The sequence below is a fragment of the Lichenostomus cassidix genome, chromosome 15 (assembly GCF_008360975.1).
Source record: "Lichenostomus cassidix isolate B80296 chromosome 15, HeHo_3.0, whole genome shotgun sequence".
Lineage (NCBI taxonomy): Eukaryota > Metazoa > Chordata > Aves > Passeriformes > Meliphagidae > Lichenostomus > Lichenostomus cassidix.
In genome coordinates this window covers 4002064-4016824 of record NC_139496.1, presented here as the reverse complement: position 1 = coordinate 4016824, position 14761 = coordinate 4002064, and the positions used below count along the sequence as shown (strand labels likewise).

Sequence of the window (14761 nt, the reverse complement as noted above, 5' to 3'; positions counted from 1 at the left end):
CCAGCCTGGAGGAGGCGTGGCTTCACGCGCGGCCATTACTGTGCGCGCTCCCGTTTCCCGCGGGGTCGCGGCTCCCGCTGTCCCCCCGGTCCCTCGGGCACCGCTCCCGGTTCCATGGATGGATTCGTGGTTAAACTGCCCCGCAGGCAGGCGGAGGATGGCGGCGGCGGCGGGAAGAGGCCGCGGCTGGAGGAGCCCGGCCCGGGGCGGCCCGTCCCGCGGGAGATCCGCGCCCAGGGGCTCAGCTGCGATTACCGCATCCTCTTCGGCAAGGCTGAGGCGGACGAGATCTTCCAGGAGCTGGAGAGGGAGGTGGAGTATTTCGAAGGTAAACTCCTGCCCTGTGAGGGTGCTGGAGCACGGGCTGCCCAGGGAGGCTCCAGAGGTCTCCCAAAGAGCCTGGACAGTAGTTTTGGAGATCCTGCTTGGGCAGGAGGGTGGCCTGAATGACCCCCACTGCTCCCTTCCAGCCTCACCCTTCCATGTCTAGCTCTACTCCCCTCCACATCCGCCTTATCCCTTCCCAGTGAAGCATTTCCCTGCCCAGCCCACCCAAGCGAGTCCCAGAGCAATTCCCAGGGCCTGGGCATGGCTGGCAGGCACTGGGAAATTTCTGCAGCCACCTGCTGTTTGCACAGTGAGGCCCTGAGAAGCCAAGAACACAGGTCTGACCCCACAGCATTGGTTTTGCTCAGCTGGAAGTGTTTGTCAAGGGATAATCCTGGACTGGTGACTGGAATTGGCTGGAGATGCAGTATATGAGATATGCTCAAAATATGATGGGGGTGCTGGTCCTGTCCATCCCATTTGAGGGGGATAACAAGGCAGTGCCCAGCTTTGTTGGGGCAGAAACACTGGGAACAGGGATGACAGCTTTTGGATTGACCTAAGCACCCTCATTTGTGTTGCCTGGAGATTCCCAGAAGATGCAAATCCAGGAGAATGTTGGGTTGTGCACAGACAACACAGAGCTGGGTTTGATCCTTCCCCTCTCTCGTTTAAACAGATGACATGACAAAACTGCACGTCTTTGGCACGTGGCACAAGATTCCCAGGAAGAAGGTCACCTACGGAGACCCTGGCTTGTCCTACACTTACTCAGGGGTGACATTCCATCCCAAGCCATGGATCCCAGTCCTGACCCGAATCCGGGAGCGTGTCACCTCCGAAACAGGGCACACCTTTAACTTTGTCCTTATCAACAGGTGAGTTGCATCAAGCAGCTTTTCAGTTGAAACAACAACAAAAAAAAAGCTTGTGCAGCACTTGGCGAATTGCTGCGGAGTTGATTTAACTGGTAAATAATTAGTTATATTATTATTGGTAAATAATTAATGGTGGTAATTAACGGGGTTGTGTGCACAGGTACAAAGATGGCCTGGACCACATCGGGGAGCACCGGGACGACGAGAAGGAGCTGGTTCCCCGCAGCCCCATCGCCTCGGTGTCCTTCGGAGCCTGCCGCGATTTCGTGTTCCGCCACCGGGAGCAGCGCAGGAAGGGAGGGATGCCCGGCGTGCCTGGCACGGGGAAGATCACCCTGCAGCTGGCCCACGGCAGCCTGCTCCTCATGAAGCACCCCACCAACCTGTACTGGTACCACAGTTTGCCCCCACGCAGGAGGGTGTTGGCTCCAAGGATCAACCTCACCTTCAGGAAGATCCTGCCCATGGACAAGCAGGGAAATGTTCAGCCATCAGGGCCTTTGGGGTCTGAAAAATGAAGCTTTAGTTCCTGTGGATTCCCCTGTGGTGATGCAAGGGACTGGAGGAGCAAATGGAAACAAGAGGTTTGGTGACTTTGCTGATAAAGCCTGTGACTGCTGATCTCAATGGCAAGGTGGTTTTTTCCCCTGGGAAATGTTGCTCTGGTCCTGCTGATCCCTCCTTTTCCTTGTTTTGCTCAGGAGGAAGTTTGTTCTCAGCTGATCTTAATCTAAGCAGTGTTCCAAAAAGATGAAAATCCTCCATAGCCTGGAGGCAGCAGTTTATAAACATTCTGAGGCACAAGCTGTGATCATTTAAAGCTGATACTCTACAGGTGACACTTTGTCAATGAGCTCTAGTTTGCTTAGGATTTTTAATTAAAATAAAGCACTAATGAGCCTGACATGGAGAAGGGGAGTGCTGAGGTGTGAGGACAGGGGGTGCAGTGTGGCTGGATGAGTGTTTGAGTCACTGTGACTCCTGTCTGCTTGAATTCCTCTGCTGCTCCACCTCCTCTGCTCCTGAGGGAAGCTGCCCTAGCAGGAGGAAACACAAAATTTTTCCTTCCTCAGGTCCTTTGTGAAAAAAACAGGCAGTAAAAGAAATCTTTTGGTGAAGAACTGGGTTGGGGAATTTCCATGGACGTTTTCCTAAATAATTATCCCTAGGAATCCCATCCTGACTACCTAAAAGCCATCACCTTCCACACCCACAGGGGATCCTGCTGAAGGGAGGGAATTCTGTCCAGTCACCAAGAGATCTTGAGGCACCAAGGAATGGTAAGTAAATTCTGAGTGAGAATGGGAACCAAATCCTGGAGGCTCTGCCCCTCATAATTCCACTATTCCTATGGAATTAAGGTAATTTGGAGTTGCTACTTCCCACCCTCTGCCACTCTGAGATGCTCTGTGGTGCATGAAGAGCTCCTGCAGAAAATCCTTCTTATCCAGGGCTTGTGAAGTGTTGTTTCCACCCCTCTGGCTCCCGGCTTGGTGTTTGTTTCAAGACATTCCCACACTGATTTTTCTAACAAGTTTGTTCTTTTATTGCTACTGTACAGTTACAAAAATACCCTGAAGTGAAAAAAGCAACTTCCAACAGCAGAGCAGTGCTTGGACCGGAACAGACATTTTTAAATTAACACACAAAATAATAAGACAAGAATAATCCAAACACAGAGATGTCATCTTGAAACTCTTAATTCTTTACATTTTATTAACATCTTCTCCACCATGGCAGCTTGGGAGGGACAAGTAACAGCGTGTGAGCCTTGTGCCTGCATGGAGCCCTGGGATCTCCAGAGGAGAGGCTTGGCTGGAAATCAGATCCCAGGGACCTCCAGAGGGGAGGTTTGGCTGGAAAACAGATCCAGGGACCTCCAGAGGGGAGGTTTGGCTGGAAATCAGATCCCAGTGACCTCCAGAGGGGAGGATGAGCTCCCAAACCCCTGCACAAATCTGATGCTCACGGGGGTCTGGGAGGATCTGGCACAGCTCAGCACCAGGACTTTGCTCCCTTCCTCACCTGAGGGTTTAAGTCAAGCTCATCCACTCCTCCCCATCAGGGAAAGCCAGAAAAAAGGCTCAACCCTCCCCTTGATAGCCCTTGAGGGAGATCCAGAGTCAATCCACAGGGCAGGGAAATAGCTCCTGGCAAAGGAGAACAATCTGTGCAGGAAAAGGTGACTTTCAGTCCCTGTCCTGGCTGCCAGATTCCTGCCAGTCCATGGTGTGCATGTCCTCTGCCCCACCTCCAGCACAACTGAACCAAGGGGCTGCTCAGCTGAGCTCCCAAATCCAGGAACAACCTCCAGGCAGAGTGTTGAGCATGGATAATGCAGGACACCCACTGCTGGCACTGGGAATGGTTTCAGTCCTGAGCTACAGGGGCAGATCTGCTGGAGGGAGATGTTTGGGTGATGGTTTTAGATGATCCCCCAGTGCTCCTCCTCCAGCTCTGTCAGCTCTCCATTCAATGGCCAAAGCAATTTTTTGGCATTTTGCATCCTTCAAGGGTTTTTTTGTGTTTGTCTTCTTGGATTTCTAGAACTTGAAACAGGTTAAAACCAAGCTACTGCTCATGCAGCACAGCCAGGAGCCAGGACCCAGTCCAGCAGTGGATTTATCAATATTTATGTACAATGAGCATTACCTGGAGCAGGAATTGCACTCCAGACTCTGGAATGATGAGTTGTGTGAATAATTTTGCATATCCACCTATTTTACCACTCCTGCTTTGGCTGGTTTGGAGCCTCTCCTGAGGAAGTGTGAACACCCCCGAGCTTTGGGCAGCACTATGAATTCATGAGGTACAAAGTTGCCCTAAAAAAAACTATTTAAGACAGTTTTTATTTGAAAACTTCACACTGAAAAAAAAAGCTTGTCTGATGAGGGATTTTCTCCTCCAAGCTTACAAGGACAGAAAAGAGCTAAAAACAACTTACATATTTTATTCCTGGTCATTTAAAAGCAGGTTTTTAAAGGAGGGTTTTTGCTGCTTCTCCCTCTGTGCTTGGTTTGGGATTTTTTTTTTTTTTTTGCACATCAAACAATCCAGAGCAGCAGAATTCTCCTTATTTCTATTTACAGTGCAGCCTGGAGCTGATGCAGTGACACCAGGATTCCCAGATTTCTTCATGAGACCAGTAAGTGCCCACCAGTCCTGGCCCTGGTTTTTTTATATTTCATTTCACAAGGCCAGGAGCTGCTCTACAGCTCAGCTGCAAGCCAGGAGCATGGATCCCAATGCTGGGAATGGCAGATTCCAGCAATAAAATGGGAAGGGCAAGTCTAGGACAGTTACAGCAGCTTGGAAATCACAGCATTAAAAGTTGTAGTTGATGCTACAAAACAACTTCAACAGTGCTGAAGGAAATTACAATACTGAGCACTAGCAAACCCTTCCAGGTGCTGATTCCAGCTATATTCCAAAGGTATGGAGCAATAAATTAAGGTTTCAGCTCTTAATAGATACAAAATTATCTCCTGGACAAAGCAAACTGCGTTTTAAATCAGGAGAAAGACTTTATCAAGAACTAAAGTAGTAGGAAAATCACATGAACAGGGAAATCTTTTGGATCGTGGCTGGCTGTGGAGGAGATGCCTTGATAGTTTGATTAGTTGGGATGTGAGGAGAAATGTGATTCCATGAGTCCACCCCATGGTTGTGAGGCATTCCCAGGACACAGTGGATGTGCAGAGGGCTGGGACAGTGGCAATGCAGCTGTTCAGGGAAGCTCAAGGCACTTTGTGTCTTAAATCATTGCCTTTGCCAACAGCAGCTTCCCATCGCCCCCTCCCAGGGCTCCCCACTGAGAATAAACCTCGGGACAAAATCCCTGCCTGGCAGGGAAAAGCTTCTCAACACACACTGGGGGCTGCACAACATCAGAACAGCTCCAGGAATTTTGGTATAAAACAATTCCCAGCCATTGCCACAGGGAAGGGAAGCTGGAGGGGCTGTGGGTGCATAATGGAGAGGTGCCAGGGAGGGATTGGGGCAAGGAGGGGGCAGCTTGACATCAACCCCTTTGGGAAACAGTGAAATGTGTGGGACAAAGCATCTCCCTGGAAAAAGTGCCATGGAATAGAGCCTTGGGCCAAGGCAGCAAAACTCCTCTCAACACACAGCGACGCCGGAACAGCGGGATTTGGGTACCAAACACAATTCCCACGGGGAAGGGAGCCTGGAGTGGGGTTTGCATACCGCAGAGCTGCGATCCCAGGGCTCAGGGCTGGGCTGGGCTCTGCGCCCGGCCGTGCACTCGCTCGTAGAACAGCAGGTAGGCACTGGCAGCCAGCACCTCGTGCAGGCTGGCCCTGCGCACGGACTCGTCCGAAATCCAGAGCCACTGGCTGCTCCGGGCGCCCGGCGCGCGCCGGAAGGTGACGAAGTGTCCCGAGTGCATGTCCCCGTGGTGAACCACCACGGCCATCAGGCGGTACAGGTACAGCGGGGCCCTGCGGGGACAGGGGTCAGCCTGGGCACACAGACACAGTTCCTTCCTGGAGTGAGGGTGTGGCTCCCTGAGGGGAATTGTGAGGGTGGGGATGCTCCATCCCTGGGATGTGCCTAGTGCAAGGTGTTCCTGCTCGTGGCGGGGGGAATGAGATGAGCTTTAAGCTCTTTTCCAACCCAAACCATTCTGGAAATGTTCCTGCTGGGGGGGAATGAGATGAGCTTTAAGCTCTTTTCCAACCCAAACCATTCTGGGATTCTGGGATTCAAACTTCCTGCTCCATCCCTGGAAGTACCCAAGGACAGGCTGGACAGGGTTTGGAGCAACCTGGGATAGTGGAAGATGTCCCTGTGCATGGCAGAGGGTGGAACTGGATGAGCTTTAAGCTCTTTTCCAACCCAAACCAGTCTGTGATTCAAACCTGCTGCTCCATCCCTGGATTTACTCAAGGACAGGCTGGATGGGGTTTGGAGCAACATGGGAAAGGGATTGGACTGGACAGTCTCTAAGTTCCCTTTCAACCCAAACCATTCTGGGATTCTGTGGAAAAGGATTATCAGCAGAATCCCCAAGGGTGATCTACCAAGTGGAATCATGGCAGGTGCAACTAAAATCAAAAATATCTGAGAAAAAAAAATCTAAGGATTTCTTACAACTATTTTAAAATGAAGGGAAAGAAGGGATAGGGGAAACCAGCACCAATGAGATTATGGCTGTTCAGAAGGATTTACTGCACCACAAACAAGAGGAAAGAGATTTTGAGTTTTGCTTGTAACTTGCTCTACTCCCTTTCCCAGGACTAAAAATCACCCATGAGATGAGCACAGGAGCAGGGATAAAGGTTAAATTCTGTTCCTGGGCAGCCTTGGGACAAGGACAGAAGAAAGGGGAACTTGAAGGACAGAAATGAAGAGAAAGGGTACAAATCTCTAACTTACCTGCACTCAGGGAATGCAGCAAAGGGAAAAGCTCCTGGGGACATTAAAAATGAGGAAGAGGAGGAGGATGCACCATTCATGAAGAGAGGTTTGGTACCAGGTGGTTGTTCTGCATCTGCCAGAGGAAGAAATTCAGGGGTTTAACTGAAATGCTGTTGCTAAGAACAGCAGCCCAGCTCCTGCAGTGCCTTTCATCATGGGATATGAAGGTACTTTATGGATTTTAATTCATTACACAGATCCAGAGAACTGGCAATGGATATTGTATCCAAATTGATTTTACGTGACAAATATGAAAACTCCCACATATCCAAAATTCCTACTAAAGGGAGTACTGAGCTGCCTAAGGACAGCATTGGATCTTCCAACTGTTTTTCAAGAATTCACTATTCCCAGCATTCCTTCTCTGCTTGTCCTGAAGCCTTGGAAAAGATCCCTAACAAGAAAAACCCTGGGACATCCCAAATTCAACACTCTTTTGGACATAAAATACATGAATTCCATGCTCTGTTTGGTAATTATCTTCTTTTTGTATTTAGTAGGATCAAACTAAATTATCCAAACAGAACTGCAGATTTGGGAATGGGAAAGGGATTTCTGTCCTCCTTGCAAAGCCCCATATCAAGATACTTCTTGTGGGTTAACTCTGCAGAGAATTAATTTGAATTCATTTCATCCCTGAAATGAAGAAATACATTTGATTGACAAAGAAGGTACCTGAAGGTTTCCCTGCTCTCCCATCCTTTGTTCCAGGCGTGGTCTCCTCGGGATTTTTCCGGCTGAGCTGCTCCTGGCTGGATTTGGGACCAGGAACTCGATATTTGTAGATGTCCATGACCAGGAATTCATTGAACTGGACATGTTCATGTCTCTTCAGGGGAGTGCCTTGGTTTGACCAGCTCAGCCTTTGCAGGTGGATGCACAGACACTGGGGCAGCTTCAGGAATGTTCCAGGGGAAAGGAGAATCCAAATTTTTTAATGGGAAGAAAGAGGTGGTAAGTGCAGGGAATGTGGAAATGCATTCACAGAAATCACAGCTGATGTTTATTCACCAGCTGTGTTCAGGATGTTTTAATTTCTCTGAAATGTGGAATTGCTGAAGATGCTACAAACCTTGATATAAATCAATTTGCTCACCAAAGAACTGATGCAAAATCTAAGACATGCCTCTGATCCAAACTCACATTTCAGTGGTTTGCTAAATAATAGCAGAATATTCGCACTCCTTAAAATGTTTAATGTTTTGCTGATTTGAGGCCTCAATTCCTACAAATATCTGCCAGATGAGTTTACTTTGAAAAGTGAAACATTTGTGGTCTAATAGCAAGAAGTGAACACAAGCAGATCAATGGAAGAAGTTCCTGTGTGACAGGAGATTTTGAGAGGTTTCTTTGCCTCACCTTTCCTAATTTTAATTGCTTAACAAACGTTGTTCTCTGGTGTTCTATGCTCTGTCCATTCAGAATTCCTTCTGCCTGGATCTGGAATCAAAAGGGGGAAAAAAAATTAAGGCATCAGCAATTTTCTGTTTATGAGTATGCTCAGTGCATTAATTTCACCTAGGAATGATGTTCAGAATTCCTGGCCTGTCCATAAGGACCAGAATTCTAAACCAAAATCATAAAGAAATGAACATTTACAGAACAAACCCCACCCCCAGGTTTATGTGCACTCCTTTGCCTTTTTTGTTGATTTTTAAACAATACCATTTGATTTTTAAACAATACCATAGCAAAGAAAAGAATCCCAGATATTCTCTAAGTCACACAAAATACAAAACTGGTAACTACAGAATAAAATATTTGTAGATTCTGTAACAGTAGTAGTAATAAAGCCTCAAATATTCTCTGAGATAAGAACTCCTTGTCAAATATTTGAAATCCCAGAAGCTATCCCCAAGTCCTGAAGAAAAAGGAGTTGAGAAGTGAAGCCAGGATTGTGTCAGCAGGCTCAAAACTGAGCTGGGAGGTGACAGGAATTGAAGTGACAGGAATTGAAGAAGTGACCTACTTTGGTGCAGTTGTCACACACAACATCCTTCACAGACTCCGAGGAGATGAAGTGATGGAGGCAATGGTCCAGAGTCATGGGACGACCCTGAGGGCCAAGAAAAGCCAGAATTACCTGCAGGAATTTTAGGGTGCATTCCACTGGATTTGGGGGAAAAGGATTTTTAATAATTCCTTCCATAGAAAAACTACAGAACTGCAGATTTATTTGTTGAAAGCACTGACTAAATGGCTTTGGGTGATAATGTAACAGTGGGGATTCTCCCTTAGCCTGGATTAAACATGGAGAACTTTGCAGCCTGTTGGTAATAACAGCTGTGACTCCCTGTGTGAGTCCTTTAGTGGGATTTAAACCACAGATTCCTGTCCTGTTCCTATTTTTCTCAATTTCCAGCACTTCAGGGAACACTTTATGCTCTCTGACACTCTCCATGGGAGAAACACAGCTTTTAATTGAATTTAGGTTTCCTTCTTGCCCTTCACTCTGCAAGCAGGAATCAGAATTTCCTTGAGTACAAGCAGTTGTGGAAAGGAATCACTACCAGACATGAAGCAACAAACTCTTACAATCCAAAAACACCCTGCAAATATTGCCCCAAAATGTACAATATTTTGTAATTTGAGGTTTTTCAGAGGTGGAAAGAAATTGAAGCAATTCCCAATTGAAATCACTCGATGGAAAAGGTGGGGTAAGGTGTGACCTGCTAGGGGAAAAGCAGCTGGATGTCACCTTCCCAAGCTTGGGACATGATCTAGGCTCTTCAAATTCCACAGGAAAGAGCAAATCCTCCACCAGGAGGAACAGAAAACTTGCTGTCACCAAGCTGTGTTTGTTGGACTCACTAGTACCTTGCACCACCCGTTAGTGAGAAGGTCCTGCAGCAGCACAGGATTATAAAAGAGCAAGAAAATAAAGTCCTGAAGTAGCTCTGAATGTCCTGTGCACCTGAGAAAGGCCCTGGGAAGGCAGAGCCCAGGTGCCAGGCAGCCTGGCAGGATCAGGGAGCAGAGGATTACATACCCACACAGCTGCTGGAATGCTCAGGGACAGGCTGTCGAAGGTGTCGAACCTCACAGGGCTCTGCAAGAGAACATTCCAGAGCCAAAATTTATGTCAGTCCCCAAAAAAAATCCAAGCTTTCCCAGGTTGAACCTGTGCCCTGTGCTGTCCATAATTCCCTGGTGGGACAAGATTCAACCCCCACAATATCCCAAGCACAGTGCCAGGGAACACCAGGAATGTTCTGCTTGGCCTTTTCCCGCTCGCTCCAATTTGTTTGCAAGGTTTTGGGCAGTAAAATAGAAATGTTCTCTTAGTTTGATCTATAAAAGGTTTATTTTCTGTATTTTTTTTCCTTTATCCAGATTATCTTCATCTCCTTATTTGGGATAACTGGACTTAAATTGCCTTTGCAGTTTTAACGTGATGAATGAGCAGCAAGTCCTAAACTCACCCAAGCGAGTTGATTTTCAGATAAAATTATTAATTAACTGTTAATTCAGTAATAGAATAAAACATCCATTATTCTGAATGATGAGACAGCTGTTACCCCTCACAAAGTGCATCACACTGAATGTTTTCCAGTCTGTTTAGTGACAAATCCTCGTTCATCACCAACACAACAAACACCTCAACAATCAGCAGCCTTGAGCTGTGAATCCTGCAAAGCTCTGGAGACTGATCCACGTCAGAAACCAGGGATGATGATTCCAGAATGCACTCTGATATCACAGATATTAAATAATAATATTATCTATTTCCACACAGATCTACAAACCCAGCTGGTTTTGTACCTGGTGCTCACAGTGTTTGCAAACCATGTTGCTGGTCAGCCTTCCATGGAAAGGGTGCTGAGATTTCCAGTGGTTGGACACAGGAGGAAGGGATCCTGCAACACAAAGTTGGAATTGTCCTTTGATTTTCCCCACCCATCCACATTCAGCACTCCAATCCCACACTTCTGCCCTGCAGTAACAAAATTAATGCCTCTAAAGCACATTCTGTCCCACTGATTCATAATTAAGGGAGGGTTATTTGCATTTTTTAATTCTATTTCAATTCAATACAAAGATCAATTAATATTATCCAAAACAACTACGCTGTGAATATTCAGAATATCCAGAATGGATAAAATCCTACCTCTTGTTCTGCAGCTTATTTGCTTTTGGGTTATTTCTGGTTGCTACAGAGGGAGATAAAAACATTTCATTAACCCCACCTCAGCAACATAGGAAATATTTAGAAATTTAATACATTAAGTATTAAATATGTTCCTATTTCATCCCTAATTGGCTTTTCTGGCATTAGAAAAATTGTGGGAATCTCAGTGGCTCTTAATAGTTAGAGAACAAAAAAACTTGGTACAAAACAAATTTATAATCGACAACTGCTTGTAAAATGAATCATTAATTAATCTGCAGCATTCTCTGCCACAGAGCACTAAAACAGGAGATTTTAGAAATTTTTTGGTCTATATTTTAGGCAAAACCAGGTATTTTCCATCTGGATCAAGTTTATCACCAAGCTGGAGGATGAGATAAACTTTACCTCCACAAAACTCTTAAAGAAACGTTAATTTTGCAGCTTTCAACCCTTTTTCATGTGTCAACTGTAGATCAGAGCAACTGCTTGGAGGCACTCCTGCTCAGTGCTAATTTAAATCCCTACATTCCATGGATTGAGAGATGCAAAAACCCTCAGGAAAAAAAAAAAAATCACTGGAAATTCAAAGCCATTTTCTTTGGAAAACCTGAGAATTCTTTAAACTGCCTGACTTATTGATGAGTTCCTATCTAAGGGCTGAAGAACAGCTTTGGGAACAGAATAAAAATATTCTGTTTGGGAATCTGGGCAGATTCTGGGAATTTCTGCTAGGGAAAGAAGTGGGATCACCTCCAGGGAATGCACATCAAACAGGTGAGTCACACGGGGCTGGCGATCCCTTTCGTCCTCCAGGGAAGAGGTCAGGACATGGAAAAGCTCATGGGCATCCTGGGAAATGGAGTCAGAAACAAGAGACATCAAAATACACTCCAGGAGGGCTGGAATCATCCAGGAAATCAAGGGAAAATTACAGCTCAGAGCCCACTTTTATATTTATATTTCCATTTCTATTTCTACTAATATTTCTATTTTTACGTATTTATATGTATTTACATTTATTTCTATTTCCATTTCTATTTCTACTAATATTTCTATTTTTACGTATTTATATGTATTTACATTTATTTCTATTTCCATTTCTATTTCTACTTATATTTCTATTTTTACGTATTTATATGTATTTACATTTATTTATATTCACATTTCTATTTCTAGTTATATTTATAATTTTACGTATTTATATGTATTTATATTTATTTATATTTACATTTATATTTCTACTTATATTTATACTCATATTTTTTTACTCATACAACATAAATACATACTAAATACAAATAATAATAAGCAGAAAGATAAACAAATATACATATTATAATTATGTAACATTTGTACTGATGTTTAATATATTTTGTTGTGCCAGAAAGCTTCACAACAGCACTAAAGACATTCTGGGCCATATAAACTCACAAGGAACTAAAACACCTGGCAGAAAAAAATACCCCAAAATGAATTCCCAAAATGATGTTTTCCTCAATCCTGAGAGAGGCATAATTGAAACCTATCCTTGGAAATATAGAATATATTTTAGGAGTGGGATAATTGATGGAGTGCATTTCCAGCTGCACTCAGAGCCTGGAAATACTGATAAGGATTCCAAATAATTAGGATTACTGAAAAGATTAGCAATCTTGGATGTAAGAAAATTGGGAAATATTAATGGAGTCCATCCCTGGAAGCAGAGCATAAATCCATTATCCAGAGTGAAGTCAGAGCTGGATCAGCTCTGCTTTAATATTCCTGGCCTGAAGGTCATGACAAGCTTTGGAAGCAGCCAGGAATTCCCTGAGGAACATCCCAGCAAACTGAGAGCCAAAATTCACTTTTTTGGAAGCAGGATTTCCATCTGACAGCTCCAGATCCCTACCCAAGGGGTAACAGGGGGGAATTTCCCCAAATTCCTGCATTCACCTGCTCTTCAAAGGAGGAGATCTGCCATCTGTTCATCCTCAGCACCTCCAGCAGGCAGCTGGCATCCAGGACATCATCCTCTGGCACCTCCTGGCAGGATAAAGCTGGAAAAAAGGGATGGAAAAGTGTCAGGAGGAGCCATAAATGGGGAAAAATTGGTGTTTTAACAGGGTTAAAGCCCCACCACCCTCAAACCACTTCATCAGGAACATCCCAAGGCAGAACTTCCAAGGGATTTCCTTTAAAAAGAACCCTGTGAGGGAAGGCAGGGGATCACTTGAGGACTCAGACAGCTCTGAGGGTATCAGAGATGAATTTAGCCCAGGGAAAAGTCTGAAATGAGTCACCTCAAGCTTAAAAAATTTAGTATTTTTATCCCAAAACCATGCAAAGTGTGACTGAATAGTCCAGATTTTTGGGCAAATAGTAAGCTTGGAAAAAAATGCTTAAATTCTTTGCTAAAGGTATTTTTTTGTTCCATATGGAATTCTAGATTGCTTGAATTCTATGGAATTCAACCCTTCTGTGAAAGGTGGTTGAGCTTAGCCAAGGGGTTGAAAATTACCTTAATTACTCCTTAATTAAGAGGAAAATAAAATAGGGAACACAAACCACACGAGCTCCTTTCTGTGGGAAAAGAGGCTAAAAAGGACAACATTTCTCCTAAAATATTTTATCCTTGGTTTGCCACAACAAGAAAACATTTCAGTACCTCTCAGGAGCTGCAGCAAAGTGACTGACAGGTATTGATGCTCCTGGGATTTGTCCTGCTCTGTCCTGTACTGTGCTGTGAACTCCTCCAGCCACCTGATGAAGGAAGGGCAGGAGGACAAGCCCTGCAGCAGGGAGTTCATGAAACACGTGTTGCCCAGGTTCAGGAGGCCTGGGACGAGCCCTGCAGAGAGAATTGCAAGAGTTTACACCACGAAATCCAGGGAAAACAGCCCGTTTTTCAGTAGGGATGCTGTGAGAGGAGCTGTAAGCACATGAAAATTGAGGTTTTATTTGGTGTTTTATAGAAAAGCAGCACAGTTTGGGTTGGAAGGGAGCTTGGGGATTATCCTATTCCACCTCCTGTGGCAGGGAAGGTGGCAAGGACACCTTCCACCATCCCAGCTTGCTCCAATCCCTGTCCAACCTAGCTTTGGACACTTCCAGGGATGGCAAAACCACAAAAAAACTGCACCAGCGCCTCCCAGGGCAGAATTCCACCCCATCACCCCACCCAACCCTGCCCTCCGGCAGCGCCAAACACCACTAGGTGCTTCCCCAGCGTTTAGCCCAGCTGGAAAAACGGGATAAAGCCGTGCTCCCGGTGCTGGCAGCCCCAGGCTCCCCGGTACCTCTCCGGCGCCGTTTCCTGCCGGTGATGGGACCCCAGAGGACATAAATCCCGGCTGCCAGCGCCGCCGCCGCGCCCCCCAGCACCCCCCAGCTCCTCATGGCTCGGTGCCTGTGAGGGAAAAACCGGGAAAAGGGTCAGCAGATGGGAAACAGGGAGGTCTCGGAGCTGCCCGGCCTCCCCCGGGGGAGGAGAGGGAAAAGGGAAGGGGAGAAGGGAAGGGAAAGGGAATGGGGAAAAGGAAAGGGAATGGGGAAAGGGAAAGGGGGAAATGGAGCTGGAAATAGGGAAAAACATAAGGGGAAAAGGGAAGAAGCAAAGGAAAAGGGAGACGAGAAGGGGGAGAGGAATAGAGGAAACGACGGTTAGAAGGGAAGGGGAGAAGGGAAAGGAAGAAAGTGAGGGGAGAAGGGGAAGGAGAAAGGGAGAAAGGAAGGCTCGGCCGAGGGTTCGCCGCGACCAACCCGAAGCCGCTCTCCCCTCAGACTCAGCCCGCTCCCGGCTCTTCCCCGGCCGATCCCCGGTCGATCCCGGCCCCGTTCCCGCCCCGGCCGCCCCCTCCCCTCACACCTGGCCCCCTCCCCCGCCCGCAGCAGCCGCCGCACCGGCCCGTCCGCCAGCATGGCCCAGCCGGAACGCGGGCGCGCGGCCGGGCGGCGCCGGGGGGACGGCGGGAGCGCGCGGACCGGCCGGGCGGCGGCGCCGGAAGTGGTGCGGGGGGGGCTGGTGATG

The 14761-nt window shown here is 46.6% G+C and overlaps 2 protein-coding genes across 4 annotated transcripts; one reads left to right on the top strand and one right to left on the bottom strand.

Annotated features, from left to right (window-relative positions):
• On the top strand, positions 1-2118 carry ALKBH2 (alkB homolog 2, alpha-ketoglutarate dependent dioxygenase). The gene is made up of 3 exons (XM_085075637.1): positions 1-328; positions 1007-1205; positions 1366-2118. Exons 1-3 carry the CDS (start codon positions 115-117, stop codon positions 1721-1723), a joined length of 771 nt encoding a protein of 256 aa, XP_084931763.1. The 5' UTR covers positions 1-114; the 3' UTR covers positions 1724-2118.
• Positions 2119-2727: 609 nt separating this feature from the next.
• On the bottom strand, positions 2728-14667 carry USP30 (ubiquitin specific peptidase 30). Of its 3 annotated transcripts, XR_014855299.1 has the most exons (14): positions 14600-14667; positions 14031-14140; positions 13400-13582; positions 12688-12791; positions 11506-11604; positions 10753-10795; positions 10407-10501; positions 9634-9693; positions 8614-8700; positions 8004-8084; positions 7320-7539; positions 6603-6717; positions 3043-5665; positions 2728-3001 (listed from the first exon to the last, which is right to left on the bottom strand). XR_014855299.1 is itself a non-coding variant. In XM_085075633.1 (13 exons), the coding sequence occupies exons 1-13, from the start codon at positions 14650-14652 to the stop codon at positions 5434-5436; spliced, it is 1482 nt and encodes a 493-aa protein (XP_084931759.1). In that variant the 5' UTR covers positions 14653-14667; the 3' UTR covers positions 2728-5433. The 3 variants fall into 3 exon arrangements, 2 of the variants coding, with proteins under 2 accessions (XP_084931759.1, XP_084931760.1); XM_085075633.1 differs by having other exon boundaries at positions 2728-5665; XM_085075634.1 differs by lacking the exon at positions 14600-14667 and adding an exon at positions 14494-14512 and having other exon boundaries at positions 2728-5665.
• Between the last annotated feature and the right edge of the window lie 94 nt (positions 14668-14761).

Excerpts from the sequence above, each read along its gene's own strand:
- ALKBH2 (XM_085075637.1), top strand. The coding sequence starts at position 115 with ATGGATGGATTCGTGGTTAAACTGCCCCGCAGGCAGGCGGAGGATGGC. Across the intron at positions 329-1,006 it reads GGAGGTGGAGTATTTCGAAG|ATGACATGACAAAACTGCAC; the intron begins GTAAACTCCTGC and ends TCGTTTAAACAG. Across the intron at positions 1,206-1,365 it reads AACTTTGTCCTTATCAACAG|GTACAAAGATGGCCTGGACC; the intron begins GTGAGTTGCATC and ends TTGTGTGCACAG.
- USP30 (XM_085075633.1), bottom strand. The coding sequence starts at position 14,652 with ATGCTGGCGGACGGGCCGGTGCGGCGGCTGCTGCGGGCGGGGGAGGGG. Across the intron at positions 11,605-12,687 it reads TCTCCTCCTTTGAAGAGCAG|GATGCCCATGAGCTTTTCCA; the intron begins GTGAATGCAGGA and ends TCCATTTCCCAG. Across the intron at positions 7,540-8,003 it reads AGCAATTAAAATTAGGAAAG|CTGCCCCAGTGTCTGTGCAT; the intron begins GTGAGGCAAAGA and ends ACATTCCTGAAG.